Below are 15,470 nucleotides of genomic sequence, written 5' to 3'. Positions count from 1 at the left end.
GAGGTACTAATTAGTACATTTTAGGTACATTTTTTTAGTAAGTGGTATAATTTAATTCGCGATGGTACACCCGCCATTTTGACTCTCACGTATATTTGCTCTCCCTTTTCCATTTGCCGTTTCTTCATCAAAATGGGCATATAAACTATGTTGATACTCTGTCACCAGATGTCGTTTGTAGACCAAGAAATTATTTGACGGTGGTTAGGTGGAGTCGTGGTCAAGCGCTGGTTTATTTGTTAAAAAAAAATCTGAATCGGTGTAAATCAAATTCAGTTATAACAGCACACTAGCGCCCTCCCGTCAATATTAAAAAGTTCATTTCGTACTGTAGCTGTCATGTTATTCTTTTTCTTTTACCTATTTTTCTATCGCCATGAAGGTTTTATATATTTTCTGAACAAACCACGATAGCAGCGCCACTCCGATAATTCTTCTTTGACAATAATTGACTATTGTCAATAACATACTGATTATGTCATTTTTATGTTTACATTTAAATATTTTTTCTACTTTTAATTTTATACGCCAAAGTAACCTTACATAATATTGCATTTATATCGATACTGTAATGTTCAATTCGCTATATTTTTATTTTTACTGACTACTTTATAAATATGCTTACTCTTGTTTGCTTGTTTTTATAAACCCTAAAATGTTGAAAACACTATTTTTGAGGTAAGATACTTAAAATATATCTGCAGAAGTAAGAATTAGAGCACCACACTTTGACTAGACTATCGCACAACTGTTTGTTGCAGAATTGTAGATTTTTTCGCTGCCAATTCAACATGTTAGTTGCACACGAGTAGTGTCTCCATATAATCTCCATATAAGCTCATATGAATTAAAGTTCAAACAATTGACCAATAGTTTAGTCAAATGTGCGCGAACTCTTAATTTTAAACACGTTAAACACCACTTCAATTTTAATTTGTACTAGCTGTTCCCGTGCGGCTTCATCCGCATGAAATTATGAAAATTTTATTTTGTTTACATTTGTTAAATTCTCAATTGCAAGTGTCAAAATACCAATTACCTTACTGTAGCAACCTTGCTTCTTGATGTTGCCAGCATGTCTCGTATGGTCTCTTTCCCACATTAGGGTTTTTATCCAAAATATTTACCCCCTAAGTTTAATGGCATGAAAATATATAGCCTAAAGTGTGACGTAAGTGTAGGGATTTTTATCAAAAAAAGAATTATTAAAAAAAATGCTGTAATTGCTGACATCTTAGGCAACAAAGAAGTGTGTGTTTACGCTTTATTATATTAGTATAGATAACGGTTAACGGACATTCGCCCAGTTCTTGATCATCCATTAATCATATGATAAATTGATGGCATCGAACGTGTTAATTTTATTTTAAAATGTTAACAACCATTGTAACAAGATATTTAAATTTTAATGAATGTTTTAATTCAAGTGTTTTGTTGTATGTGTCCACTGACGCGTGGCCTTTAACTGTGGGGGAAGCGATAAATTCTCTATTTGATCAACTCCTCTATCAGAGCGTCTTGGATCCAGAATTATGTAAGAAACAAATAAGATACATGGCTTTAAATAATACTCGCCTTTTAGCTGAATGTAAGTCTAACTTTTAGATATTGTTTTGTTTTAAAATTGTATTTAATCTTATAAAGACGAAAGGTTAGATGGATGTTTGTTAGAGTTTGTAGCTTAAACGGCTGAACGGACGTAGAGGATAGCCTGGAAGAATACATGAAGTACTCGCTTTTGATTTTCTTTATTCAATGCGGATGGATTTGCGAGCGAAAGCTAGTTTAAATATAATTTTAAAATGTCAACGCCCAGCATCATCCTGCACGTATTTTTCGTAATAAATATTTCTAATCACAATTTTTTGATTTAATTTCTATTTAAAGACAAATTGATGCATTTTTTCAGTTTTGGACGCCGGGGTCAGAATACCTAGAGGATTATTCGATGACAATTCAGTTGACTTTGGAAATTATCATCAATGTTTGGGAATCGATTCGCCATTCGAACAATCGAGAATTTCGGGAAAGTACTGCGTTATACAGATTCCTTTACTACAGAACTTTACTATGCCTGGCTTCTCTGGAGATAACTCGACACTCGAAAATGATTTGATCAAACTTGGTCCTAGTGGAGAAATGCTATTAGATAAATATTATTCGATAGTCAACATGTACCGACTGATATTTGGTACAAACATTTATAACAGGTAATTATTTTTATTCATTATTTAGAGCGGGCGTACACCTTTGACTAAACTATCGCACAATTATTGTGCGATTGTCGGTTGTTTCGCAGTTGTTTAGTTGTACAACTAAAATCGAGTACTGTGACCATATAAGCTTGTAGGAATCAAAGCGAGACTAAACTGTGATGCGATAATTCGCACGGTCTTAATAAAAATTAAATTGTCACTAAATGATGACGGCTTTCATAGCTGATAATCAAAACGGTAGGCTTAAGGTTATAATTTTAGAAATAAACCGATACACACTAGAGAAAAACGTTAAATACCGTCAAATGAGTCAGGAACTTGTCCAGTCTGGTAAATTCGTTCAAAGTCTATGACTTGTGTTCCAGAACTAGTCCAATTTGTGGCGCAGTGTTACAAATGGCGGCGTGTGTTCCACGGACGTGCACCACAGATGACGCGATATCAGCCTTACTATTTAACACGAGTGCATATGGATTCGATTACGCAGAGGAATATTGTCGTCTACCAAATGACAAACCTTGGGTTACAGTGGATTCTGTTGCTCTGTGAGTTGAAGTCCTAATTGTTGCCTTTCTTTCGCATTTATAAAATTAATTTTATTGCTTTCAACCTTTACAATTAGAACGTTCTTTCAATTTCTTTTCATAATAATTTAACGATGGAAAGATGAAAATAATTCAAATTATGAATTTATTACTTTGTTCTAGGGTAATTTTCTGCAGCATTGGTGTTCTAACAGCACTGAGTACATTATACGAAATGATATGCATTTTTTTGTTAAAACGATGTAAGTATTAGTACGATTTTAAGATGTATTTTAGAATTTCGACTTTCTTATTTGAAAAATAATAATCTTTTAGCATCTAATACTTGCTTTCGAATGTTCTCCGTATATTCAAACACGAAAAGCTTACTCCGCGGTAATCTAACTGAAGGCAATATAAAATGCCTTGAAGGTATAAAAACTGTTGCAATGATTTGGACTGTCATTGGTCACTCTATAAATTCGGTATCCTATCTTCAGAACCCGACATATTATTTTGGTGTAAGTATTATTGATATAATTATCTACAGGTCTTGTATTCGACTCCCGCTACTTACCAATGTGATTTTCGAATTTCAAATGTACATAATTAACCCGACGTTCTTACGATGAAGGAAAGCCTGGACATATCGGCAAAGAAATTCAAACGTGTGAAGTCAACCAACCTACACTGGGCCAGTGTGGTTGACTAAGTACTAGTCACCCCTAAGGGTAGGCTCCGATCCCCACAGTGGGGACATGTAGCTAGTGAAGCCGATGATGCTAATATACAGTTTATATATGATATATGACAACAAAAAGTTACCATTTTGTCTCACAATTTTGAAATTTCATTAGCGATATTATAAATTAAGTATTACAGTGGACTTTGTCGGCGGATTCAGCGCTGTTGTCATCGGTGCCCATAAATGCAGATACGTTCTTTATGATGGGAGGTCTGTTATTGGTGTACAATTGCGCCAAAAAAATGGATGGAAGTAAGTAAGCAAGTATACTAAATAATACATTTAATACAAAATCAAATCCATCAAATTCACGGCATCTTTGATTTTCATTTGATTTGATAATTATTTAATCTTATCTTTAATGCGCAGTAAATAAAGGTTTAAAATTTTTGGAATCTGATTACAAAATATATCGTAACAAAGGTTGTTATTTCAGCTATGCTTATAAAGAATTTGCATCTATTCTACTTGACTAGACATCTGCGGATGTTGCCCTTGCTCGCTATCTCGATACTACTCGATGCGTCGGTGTTTCATAAACTGGCAGATAGTCCATTGTACATATCTTCGGCGACTGCCGTCAATGCAATAAGATGCAGGGCCTATTGGTGGTCGACACTAATCAATCTGCAAAACTACGTTAATCCGAAAGAAATGGTAAGTCAAAATCACTCGAGATTTCTAAGTGCAAATTTTTAATGTATTACTGAAGACCGATATCACTTAGCCAGTTACGTCAATTGTAATAAAGATCTGATAGTAAATCTTCCCTGCTTCACTCTGACTACGATAATTCTTCTTCTTAAAGATGTAAATGCTGATAACTTAATTAATAATTGAAACTAAAAGATTTGTTACACAGACAATGCAAAGAGTCCCCTAGAGACCTCCCAGCGAACCATTCGGTCTTCTGAGTACTGTTTAGTTATTGAGCGGCATGTTCTTTTTAACATTTTAGTGTGTCCCACACTCCTGGTATGTCGCAGTGGACATTCAGTTGCACATCCTATCCCCTGTTGTTTTATACTGGGTGCTCAGTGGTAACCGACAGACCGCCTGGTCAGCTTTGATGATCGCCTTCGCTGTTGGGCTGGCAATCTCTGCCATCTATAACTTCATTATGCTGTTGCCTGCTCACACAATTATACCTGCGTTTGTATTCCATACTTAAATTATATCTAGTCTAACTACTTTGTAGATAATTTTTATATCTAAAGAAAAAATAGCAAGTAGTAGTTGCGTAAAATTGTGGTACTTGGTGATGAGAAATCGATTTTATTTAGGCACTGCTGTAGGAATCGCGCATATACTGTTGTAGCTCTCTGACTATAAAGATTCATATTGAATTACAGACGCAACAGTGAACTGTTGGACTATTTCGAGCTGTACTATTTTCACATAATATCAAGAATCACTTCGTTCCTTGTTGGCATGGTGTTCGGCTATATCTTGCATATTTGGCGTGGTAAAAAAGTCGTAATATATAAAGTGAGTAAAGTTTTAAATCATCTATGACACAATCTATTATAAGTGGACAATTACAATTAAATAAATGATATTTGACAAAAACCAGCCAAACTTCAAATTCTCCAGTCAATTACTGAATATTATTATCGTTCATATTTTATCATAAGCAGTACTAGAATACTCCAGCAGCTCTCGAAAACTACTTTTGATGGTAAAATATTTTCATTTCCATAGAGGACAGTACTAACTTTATGGGCGACAAGTTTCGGCATAATGCTGGGAACGGTGTACATACTGTACCGGGTGAAGCAACAGACTTGGAACCACGTATACGTGGACGCGACGATAAACACGCTCATGAGGCCTCTTTGGTCTGCCGCTGTTGGATGGCTCGTCCTTGCCTGTGCTCATGGATACGGTGGTATGCATTTGTTCTTACGTCACTGATACAAAGACTTAAGGTCTTTGTATCAGTGACGTAAGAGAAACCCTTTGCTATGCTTTGGGATATTTGAAAATTTGCTTTGAGTTGTGTCGTGAAAAAAGTTTGTTCTTTTTTAACATGCATCGTTTTAATGGTACAGTATACGACAAGACTGTGTACCATTAATACCTGAACTAGACTACTAAAATGTTTTCTTTCTATAAAACAGGTCCGATTGACTGGTTCTTGTCTCTACCAATGTGGCAACTGCCAGGTCGTATGTGCTATGGCCTTTACTTATTCCACTACCCCATAATATTTGTTGTCAATGACGTCTCCGTGTCACCGCAGTACTTCACATTTGGGAGAATTGTGAGTATATTGTACCGCTTACATTAAAGATCATAGTAGTATCAAGTAGGAGTCTAATTTTAAAATGTAAGAGTTTGTTTCTGTTCTTAATAATTCCTAGTCACTAGTCCTACCGCGACTGCTATCTACAGCCGCGTCGGAGTAGCCTCTAAGTTAAAATCATCATGAAAATAGACAAGCACTAGATTATTCTTTACTATAACTAACGTTTTTATTTCAGTTGTTTCAGTCCATTGCGTCTATGGTATTGACTTTTACATCGTCTTTTATCTTTACTGTACTCATAGATGAACCATTTAGGACTCTGTTCAAGATAATTTTAGACAAAGGTGAGATAAAATGCTGCTGTCAATTGTTTTTAAGAGGTAAAACAAATTGAAAGGTTAATTTTAATCTGTGTATTTGTTCATTTCAAGGTCAGAGAAAACGAAGAAAAAAACACATAGAAGAGTTAGAACTTTTGAAGCATACAGAGTAAAATGAACTCCACTATTGTGTGTAAAAATATTCATATATTTAGTTTCGCCGGTACGTATTACAGTTATAAAAATATAAGTAAATATATGGTCATTATTTTACACACTGAGTTTTATTTTGACAATATAAATCAAACCGTAAGCTGAACTTTACAATTGATAGAGTGTCGGTTTTCTGTTTGAATATCGTGACAGATAACATTAATGACGATTATGCGCATATTTAAGGAAGAGTGCTTTTCATGTCCGGTCTATTATCGCGTAGTTTTCATTGTTCAGGTCCTATATTGCAATTTTTATTCAAGACTAGCTTTTGTGTGCAACTCCGTCCGCGTGCAATTTAAATAATAAAAGTATGTAGCCTAGTTGTTCTTCCATCTTCAACATCTATGCCAAATTTCATCGAGATTCTACCACGACCACACAGAAAACAGGCGTGAAGTGGAAGCAATTCCGCGTTTCGTCTGATGAGTGTGATGCCTGAGGCCTAATTTTAGTCCCTTTCCTTTTCCACCCTTTTCTTCAGAGGGAAGGATGGGAAAGAAAAGTGGATTTGACGGTGGAGGAGACCCTTGGGAAGAGGAAATGTCCATTTTATATGCGTCTCTTCCTCCGCCAATTAAGGGTAGGCAGCGTATCTGCAATTGCGGATGTTTATGGGCAGCGGTTGCTTTTCATTTCGGTGGATTCAGGTGACCGCTTGCTCGTTTGCCACCTTATATTATAAAAAAAAATCCGTCCAGCAGTTTATCCTACAAACTATCAAATATTCATCCATTCATTTAAAGTTTAGCTTTTATAGTATTAGTAAGATATTAATGTCTTTGTCTTCAAATACATTTAATACCTGGCTATTAATATCAGAAGCGTTATTAGGCCTCGTCAAGGCTTCGATGTCGGACCATTTATTACTTTAAGATCCAGTTTTACGAGCCGTCAAAGACGATATAAATTTTAATGCTTTTAAATTGCCAGAAAATTTCAGAAATCTCCCATAATTTATATAATTTTATCACTACCATTTTTTTTAAATCTCGTATTATTTAATTTAAGGATTCACTACATATTTTTTTAACAAACATTTTAAGAACCTATCTTGCGTAATAGACAACTCGCTGTTCCCATCTCTTCCTCTTAAGAAGAGTATGGAAAGGGACTAAAATTAAGCTAAAATCATGATACAGAAAAAGCTTTATAAATGTTATACTATTGAAAACATAACATGGTACCTTTGAAAAATTGAAACGGCCCATATTTTAACGATTATCGAAGTATCACACGCGCCTCGCTGCCCGATGACTGACAGTTCTGGAGCGCAACATTGATCCCAGATCGTAGCTCAATGTGAAGTTATGTCCTGACCAACTTTATAGAGAAATTCGACGTGGATTACCAAACTGACGAAGACAGATCTGGGAATAATATTGTTGATTCAGATCGATGAAGTGTACCTCAATTACTATTCAGATATACGCCTTGTTTTTCTTAGTTGATATTTTAAAGATATAAAAGTCATATCTAAAACATTTGTCCTAATAAACCATTATCAATCCTAAGTTAATCAATGGAAAGTAATGGAAACCTTAAAAGATTTCGAAATGAGTACAGTCGCCTACTAAATCTGTCCTTTTAAGTATCTACCTACTGTTTTCACAAGAAAGTTCTAAGAGAGGGCGCACACATAACTAAAGTATCGCACAATTGTTGTGCGATTGTCAATTGTCGATTTTTTTGCCAATTCAACTTTAGTTGCAAAACTACAAATCAACTTCCATGTACGTTCATAGGAATTGATGCGAGACTAAAGAGTTGTTTGATAGTTTAATCAAAGGTGCACTTTAAACATACTATAGGTGGTTATCTGTCGTGTATTGTAACTTAACTTCCAACTCTTAAATGATATTGTTCCAAGCAGTCGCTGTCAAACATATGAACATGTGGGTAGTCACAAAAATAAAATTTAAAATCTAGAGAGTGCAGTTTTAAATGGTTTTATAATTCATATTCAATTGATAAATTTATTTTCACGTCCATATATCTTATCTAATTCGCATGTAATCGATTTGATAAATGCGTATTGTTACTACGTTGTTGATAATCTGGATGTGATATAAGAGGATTATTACACAATTTCTTATTATAGCAAAACGATATCGACAAATTCTTGACATTATCCAGATAAAGATTTTTGGCACAAAAATTATAGTCACGTGGTAAGTTTGTGTGGCAGTACCCTTATGTAACTGGTACCCAAAGACTAACGTATGCAACCATTTTTAATTTTAGTCCGTTTCCCGTCCCACCATTTTCTTACACGGAAAGGATGGGAATGAAAAGGATTTGACGGTGACGAAGACGCATAGTCAGGGGAAATATCCTCTTTGTATGCCTCTCCTTCTACGTTGATTAAAGGTTGGCAACGCATTTACAATTGCGGATGTATATGGGCAACGATCGCTTCGCTTTCTCGGCGAAATCAGGTGGCCGCTCGCTCGTTTGCCATCACATGATATAAAAGAAATCATTAGTTATAGAGAGGATTTATAACTTTAAATGGTTTACGAAAAAGGAAACAGTGCTGTTGAAATGAAATTTTTATGTAAGAATTTTAGCGTCACGTTAAAATTAATTAGTTAAGATAATAGTTACATCAATCTTTTATCGATTTCTTTGCAATAATAATATATACGATATAGTTAATCATGTTATTGACATATCCTGTGATAAGATTTTGCATTTTCACAATTAGAATTTCGTTCAAATATTTCATCACTTTAAAATTTTATTATTTTTCTTTGACTTCGAAATTCTGTATTTTAAATTATTTAATAATAAGTTATTATAGAAACCGAGAATAACACTTTAAATCCCCAATTACTTTTGCATATGCCCTTACTTAAATGCAAAAGCATATTTTAAAACAATAAAGTCTTTTTAACTTTTCTCTCAACTAGAGCAAAGTGTACGGAACCCCTTGTGATATGCAATTAAAATAAAAATCTCGAATTAATACTAAAAAGATAAGATAACCTAAAATATTTCCATTTCTTAATTACAGCACGGCTCTACACTCTTGTTTGTTTTTGAAGATGTAACAATTCCTTTACATTTCTAAAAAAAAAAAACAATGCATCTTATTACTATTGTGCAATTAATTTTAGTTTTCGTCCAAATCAATGGACATCTTCATTTAGATTGGGAGGTACGAAATCCGGCGCTAAATCAAAGTTTATACGAAGACGTGTTGGATTCTGTAGAATGTCAGAAACAAATTGGTCTGTTGCAGAATAATACATTCCTTCTAAGTTTATGTGAGTGTAATTCTTTTCATTTGCATTCTTTAAATATGAGACTCGTTAGTGCGTGAGTGTCTTACTATCAAGAATGCCGGCGACTAACAGGACAGTTTAAGGTGAATTCTACTCCTTGGACATCTGAATAATGCATGTGCTAATGTAATATGTACTTTATCTTCCGACAGTAAGATTGCTTTTTAGTATGCTCAAAATTTTAAATGTTATGTCAATTACTACTATCATGTCAATTACAATACAAATCAGATGTAAATAAAAGAAATTTTGAATTTCTATAAAAGTGAGTTATATCGCGGGTATTGTTATCAGTTTTAGATGCAGGAATAAGGATACCAAGAGGCTTACTGGCTGGTAATACTATAGATTTAGGCAATTACCATCAGTGTTTAGAAATCAATCAAACGGTTCAAAATACTGATATCGAAGGAAAGTATTGCATGATTAGAGTTCCTTTGAATCAAGAATTACCATTGCAAGCGATTTCTTCAAGTTCACACTTCGATCCATTTTCTTTGCATTTAGATGAAAATATAATAACGAAGATAAAAGATTATGAATTATCAAGAGCAGGCTTAAAGGCTTTATTCGGTGCAGATCTCAATGAAATCAGGTAACTAAACCTTGTATTTTTTTTTCAATCATAGTTGTATATGCATTTCCTTGGTGCCTTACGTCTAAAATTTCTATAGACTATTAAGGTAATATAACCAAGTGTCCTGTAAATATTTCCATGAATAGTTTTAAACTACAAAACAGAATAGTAACAATTAATAAGAATGAATGTGATTTTGCTGAAAGAAATTGTCTAGGCGTTTCATTGCTAGATTTTAAATATATCGAAGCGCGTTTCCTTGAACAAGTACATCTTTTTAAAATATCAGTGTTAACGCAATATTTATTGTACGATAAAAAACGGTCAAATGAATTAACCTTTCAGATCGGGACCTGGTAATCCTCTTGAGTTTTCCGTTCTTCGATTAGCTGTCTGTATTCCAAAGCCTTGCACAACTGAAGAAGCTTTATCTGGGCTTTTGTTCAACATAACTTCCTTAGGATTTAAGTATGAAGATGACTTCTGTAGACTGCCAGATGACAAGCCATGGGTACCTGCGGATTTCACAGCTTTGTGAGTAACAAGAGGCGTTACAGTAAAATATTTAATTAAATAAATATTGTGTATCTAAAAATCTGAGTGACAATTTGAAAAGTAAGTATTCGAATTTGGTTAACAAAAACCTCTTTACTATTGTTTACTTTCAGGGGGATATTTTCTTTGATCGGGCTTCTGAGCTTTATGAGTACCTACTATGAATTAAACCATATTTTCGCCCGAAACAGAGGTATGTAAATATATTAACTCTGTAATAAATTATTGTTTTCTACATTTCTTCCTTTACACTCAATTTTGTCGTTTTCATGTTATATTGTAGATTTACGAAACCATTAGGTTTATTAAAAACCGTTATTTTGAGTACCTATTTATCTAAACCAGAAACATATAAGTGTTTCATTTTTTTGTTACAGATTCAAAATCGGCAAATAAAATCTTCTGCATGTTTTCCGTGTACAGTAATACGAGACGCCTTTTAACTTTTACGTCCTCATCCGGTGCATTAGAATGTATAGACGGTGTCAGAGCTTTGGCTATGTTATGGGTACTTTTGGGACACAGTTTTTCATCACAACCATTCACTTATAACGCTATTGAGTCATTTCAGGTAAGGAAATTTTTTCATCATCACATGCTATGAGATTTGTTCTTTTTGAGAAAAAAAATGTGTGTTTTAAGAGCGTCAAGTTTCAAGACAATTGAGGTTTTATAGATAAGGATCTATGGAAGGCCATAGTTACGTATTTTAAAACAGTCGTATTTTTTGTGTAATTTGTAATTAGTGTAATATTTCAGTGGATACTTTCCTACGAGGGTTTATGGATAACAGCCGGTCATATCACGGTTGACACTTTTTTTATGCTGAGCGGTTTACTTGTAGTATACACAACTGCTGGGAAGTTAACGTCAGGTAACATAATTACACCATATTGCAAAGTTATTGGATCAAATAATTTTATTTAGTAATTTAATTACTGTTTACAAAAAAAAACGTTTAAGTTACTTTTGAAATATTTTTTGATAACAACGTATATTTTTTAACTTACAGTTGGACTACTCAAAAACATCCACAAGTTTTATTTAAATCGCCTTCTACGTATGTTTCCTATTTTGGCTACGACCGCTTTGCTAGAAGCTTCTGTCTTCAACCGGATCTCCGATGGCCCAGTCTGGAATACTATTGTGTCACAAACGCATAGGTGTAGGACTTTCTGGTGGTCGACTTTGTTGCACGTGCAGAATTATGTTAACTCTGAGAATGTTGTGAGTAAAAAATGCTAATAGTCATAACACGACAGTCATGAAGGCCAATGCTAGCTTTGTTGTATTTTCAATTAAATGTAGTGGCTTGGCCTATGTATGTAATTAATTGACTTCAAGTTTCTAACACTGACACTAAGTTGGTAAGATTTCCGCTACTATAGAAATTAAATAGCATTGTTAGCACGAAATAATTAATGAACTTGTACTGGAGTAACATCTCAACAACTGGAATAAAGGTTCGATACAAAGACGCTATCCGCATTGTGAAGAAATTCTCCTTTTTCTACATTGGAAACTAATTATTTGAGTAATAGGAATTCGCAAACAATGTTTTTAATTAAAAGATGACCCAATAAAATTACTTTTCAGTGTATTGGCGCGACATGGTACCTCGCTATCGACGTCCAACTTCACTTACTCTCACCAATAATACTGGTGTGGGTGTTGAGTGGTAACAAAAGGATTGCTTGGTCAGCAGTTATAGCCGGTGTTGTTCTGTCACTCACAGCAGCAACTGTTTATAATTTTATTAAGGAATTCCCAACAGGAATGATTACAGCTGAGTTAGTTATTATAATTTACTAGATTTAGCTCGCGACGCCTTCCACGTTGCATTAAAAGACAAGTAGCCTACATATATGTTCTTCCAGATTATCCTATATATCTATAACAAATTTCATCTAGATACGTTGAGCAATTTATGCAACAAACTGTAGCAATGTTTCTCTAAAAAATACATTTGTGAAATTAGTAGGACCTAAAATATAATAGTAATTTATTAAATCGATCTTAAGTCTCTACATGGACACAAACAAACAGCAATTGAGTTATTTGATCTTCCTGAGGAGTTGGGAAGAAAAGGGAAGGAAGATTATGTTATGATTTATTTCTGCTTGTAGGAGAGGTGATGAAATGATGTACTACATGGTATATTATTACATGAACACATTAACCAGAGCACCCCCTTTCCTTGTCGGCATGGTGTTTGGTTATTTACTACATACATGCAGGGGAAAACCAGTCTTTATATCTACAGTAAGTTCTGTAGCACTTTTTAATTGTAGCTGAAGCTAATTATTTCATCAATTCTGTCAATAAACATCACGTCGAAAATGATAGTTACAAAGTAAAGAGAAAGGGACTTAAATTAGGCCTCCGGCACCACACTCATCAGACGAAACACGGCATTGGTTCCATTTCACGCCTGTCTTCTGTGTGGTCGTGGTATCACACCGGGCGTGCCGGCCAATTCGTGCTAAGATGTTAAAGCGGGAACTACCACTGTTAAAAACTTTGTTTTAGATTTTGAATCTCACATTATGGGCGTTATCATTATCGCTCCTCTTGTTAGTATGTTACTGCACCTACCCGACAATGCAGCCAGGCTGGGATAACCAGACTGTGGACAGTTTGATCAACTCTTTCATGAGACCAGCGTGGGCTTTAGGATTAGGCTGGGTTATATTCGCTTGTGTTCATGGATATGGTGGTAAGAGTACTTTAAAAACTTATTTAAGCTATGACTAAGTATGATTTCTAAATCAATAAAACTCAATAATAGATCATTTACATAAAAGGAACCGAAAGGACTTAGAACGGTTTCAACGCCTGTCAACTGTTGGGAATATACCCTAATATTCATTTTTTCCAGTATCATAAAACATAAGCATTCTATGATGTTTTCTCTTCAATTCATTCTAGTAGGACAAAATAATTTCGACCGACAAACTCGGTTACCAAATAACAATTTATTTTACATCAATGGTTGTGAAACACTGTTCCATACGTTCAACAGGTCCGATAAACTGGCTTTTATCTTTAAAGTTATGGAAGTTACCCGCTCGACTGTCATACGCTATGTACATAATGCACTTTTCTCTGATGGTCATCTTCAATTCTAGTAATACAGCGCCGATATACTTTACCGTTCCTTACATTGTAAGTATTTCGTTGATAAATGTTTTTTTTTTTGTAATATTTGTCAACTTATTTTACTATTGTTTTAAACCTCTATTTATATTTCTTATTTCAGTTATTCCTCTTCTGTGGTTTCTTCGTCATAACATTTGTAGTGGCCATAACCGTAACTGTGCTAATTGACATGCCGTTTTCTATACTATTCAAACTTTTATTAGATAAAGGTAAAGTTATTATTATTGGACTATCTATTTTAGTTGTAACTATTATTACAAATGTAATTGCTTTACAGGAAAAAAATCAACAAAATCAGGTGACAGGAATTTATCCAAAAGTAGTACTATGTTGCAAACAATGAAACAGGATGTCTTAAATAATGGTGTACAGAAATTTGATTAAAAGGTAGAAATTTCAATGCGAAATAATTAATTGTACCTTGAAAGAATTTAGATATCCGATGATGTGAAAGAATAATCTAAACTATTTATGACCGGTTTCCCAGTTACATTTGACAATTCATAAGTATTTTTGGTTGGATAACTTCATGAAATGCGTTTTCGAACCACGTAACTCGAGTTTAACTCATTTGAAACTTAGGTCAACCTAACACTAATTGGTAATTGCTATGATATATTAAATGGAATCTTCTCCAACCCAGCATTAAAGAAAAATATATTTTCAATTATCTATTTTATGTTACTGCGAATTCTTGAAGTGATAATTTGTTCGCAATTGAGAAAGGACATGATTGAAATTTCATTTGCAACAACTTGTTTGCGCTCATTGGAACAGGAAGTTGACTACATGAATATAACTGAAAATCAGAACAAGAGTGTAGTTATAGAGTGCATCGAATAAAATTCAAGTGGAATAAAAACCGAACTTGGTCCTCAAAAAACATGGTCACGTTTCAGTCGGATTATAAAAATGTTATCTCATTGGAATTACATCAAGATTAAATTTCTCTTTTTTTTTAAACTTTATTAAATGATTGACATTTATAACTTTATCTGATTATCTTTACTTATTATGTTGATTAAATTAAATAAGTTGTGATTGTGTATGATAATACCAGTTTTAGTTTATTTGTTTTTCTTTGGATTATCTAAGTAATTAATCAAAGTTGATTTAATCAGTTGTTGTGGTCAAGTGAGTTCAATTAAAATCGGTATGAAATGATTATGATTTTTATTTACTTATCCACGGACGAATCCTTTGAGAGAGAAAATGGGGTAGTTCTACTACATAAACATTAAAGTAACACTAAAAGTGATATCGTTAGAATAAAGATCTCTGTTGATAGGAATTAAAAAAAAAAACAATAATCTTACTAATATTATAAATGCAAAAGTTTAGATGGATGGATGGATGTTTGTTAAAGTTTTAGCTTAAGACAACATAGGCTACTTACTTTATTTTTATAGTTCCACGCGGAAGGATTGGCGGGCAAAAGCTAATAAAACATTCAAAGAAAATTAATAAACCAATAAAAACACAGGTTATGGAACAAACATTTTGAATTGCAGTAATTGTATAACTGGAAACAGTTTGAATTTTAAAGTCCACAAATACAAACTCGAGAGCAAAGCTTACTGCAAACATAAGTTTAGTTTCAAACAATGAATCTACCATTTCATTACA

The 15,470-nt window shown here is 33.8% G+C and overlaps 2 protein-coding genes across 7 annotated transcripts; both read left to right on the top strand.

Moving 5' to 3' along the window:
* Nucleotides 1–558: 558 nt before the first annotated feature.
* On the top strand, nucleotides 559–6,226 carry LOC106101976 (nose resistant to fluoxetine protein 6-like). The gene is made up of 14 exons (XM_013281367.1): nucleotides 559–678; nucleotides 1,428–1,588; nucleotides 1,910–2,210; nucleotides 2,582–2,761; nucleotides 2,924–3,003; nucleotides 3,077–3,261; nucleotides 3,623–3,737; nucleotides 3,922–4,142; nucleotides 4,444–4,637; nucleotides 4,838–4,973; nucleotides 5,187–5,373; nucleotides 5,606–5,748; nucleotides 5,969–6,113; nucleotides 6,165–6,226. The coding sequence occupies exons 1-14, from the start codon at nucleotides 656–658 to the stop codon at nucleotides 6,224–6,226; spliced, it is 2,133 nt and encodes a 710-aa protein (XP_013136821.1). The 5' UTR covers nucleotides 559–655.
* Nucleotides 6,168–14,968, top strand: LOC106102042 (nose resistant to fluoxetine protein 6-like). 6 transcript variants are annotated; one of them, XM_013281443.1, is made up of 15 exons: nucleotides 6,187–6,276; nucleotides 8,511–8,704; nucleotides 9,386–9,535; nucleotides 9,848–10,148; nucleotides 10,476–10,664; nucleotides 10,799–10,878; nucleotides 11,063–11,256; nucleotides 11,445–11,559; nucleotides 11,698–11,912; nucleotides 12,282–12,475; nucleotides 12,812–12,947; nucleotides 13,215–13,401; nucleotides 13,708–13,850; nucleotides 13,945–14,053; nucleotides 14,122–14,968. In XM_013281443.1, exons 2-15 carry the CDS (start codon nucleotides 8,662–8,664, stop codon nucleotides 14,226–14,228), a joined length of 2,163 nt encoding a protein of 720 aa, XP_013136897.1. In that variant the 5' UTR covers nucleotides 6,187–6,276; nucleotides 8,511–8,661; the 3' UTR covers nucleotides 14,229–14,968. The 6 variants fall into 6 exon arrangements, with proteins under 6 accessions (XP_013136894.1, XP_013136898.1, XP_013136897.1 ...); XM_013281445.1 differs by having other exon boundaries at nucleotides 8,511–8,823; nucleotides 9,419–9,535; XM_013281441.1 differs by having other exon boundaries at nucleotides 8,511–8,823.
* Nucleotides 14,969–15,470: the final 502 nt, after the last annotated feature.

Source organism: Papilio polytes, unplaced genomic scaffold (genome assembly GCF_000836215.1).
Source record: "Papilio polytes unplaced genomic scaffold, Ppol_1.0 DF823934.1, whole genome shotgun sequence".
In the NCBI taxonomy this organism is placed as follows: domain Eukaryota; kingdom Metazoa; phylum Arthropoda; class Insecta; order Lepidoptera; family Papilionidae; genus Papilio; species Papilio polytes.
This window is presented reverse-complemented; position numbering and strand designations above follow the sequence as displayed.

Excerpts from the sequence above, each read along its gene's own strand:
- LOC106101976 (XM_013281367.1), top strand. The coding sequence starts at position 656 with ATGTTGAAAACACTATTTTTGAG. Across the intron at positions 2,211-2,581 it reads GGTACAAACATTTATAACAG|AACTAGTCCAATTTGTGGCG; the intron begins GTAATTATTTTT and ends CTTGTGTTCCAG. Across the intron at positions 2,762-2,923 it reads ACAGTGGATTCTGTTGCTCT|GGTAATTTTCTGCAGCATTG; the intron begins GTGAGTTGAAGT and ends ACTTTGTTCTAG.
- LOC106102042 (XM_013281440.1), top strand. The coding sequence starts at position 6,228 with ATGAACTCCACTATTGTGTGTAAAAATATTCATATATTTAGTTTCGCC. Across the intron at positions 10,149-10,475 it reads GCAGATCTCAATGAAATCAG|ATCGGGACCTGGTAATCCTC; the intron begins GTAACTAAACCT and ends TTAACCTTTCAG. Across the intron at positions 12,476-12,811 it reads ACAGGAATGATTACAGCTGA|GAGAGGTGATGAAATGATGT; the intron begins GTTAGTTATTAT and ends TTCTGCTTGTAG.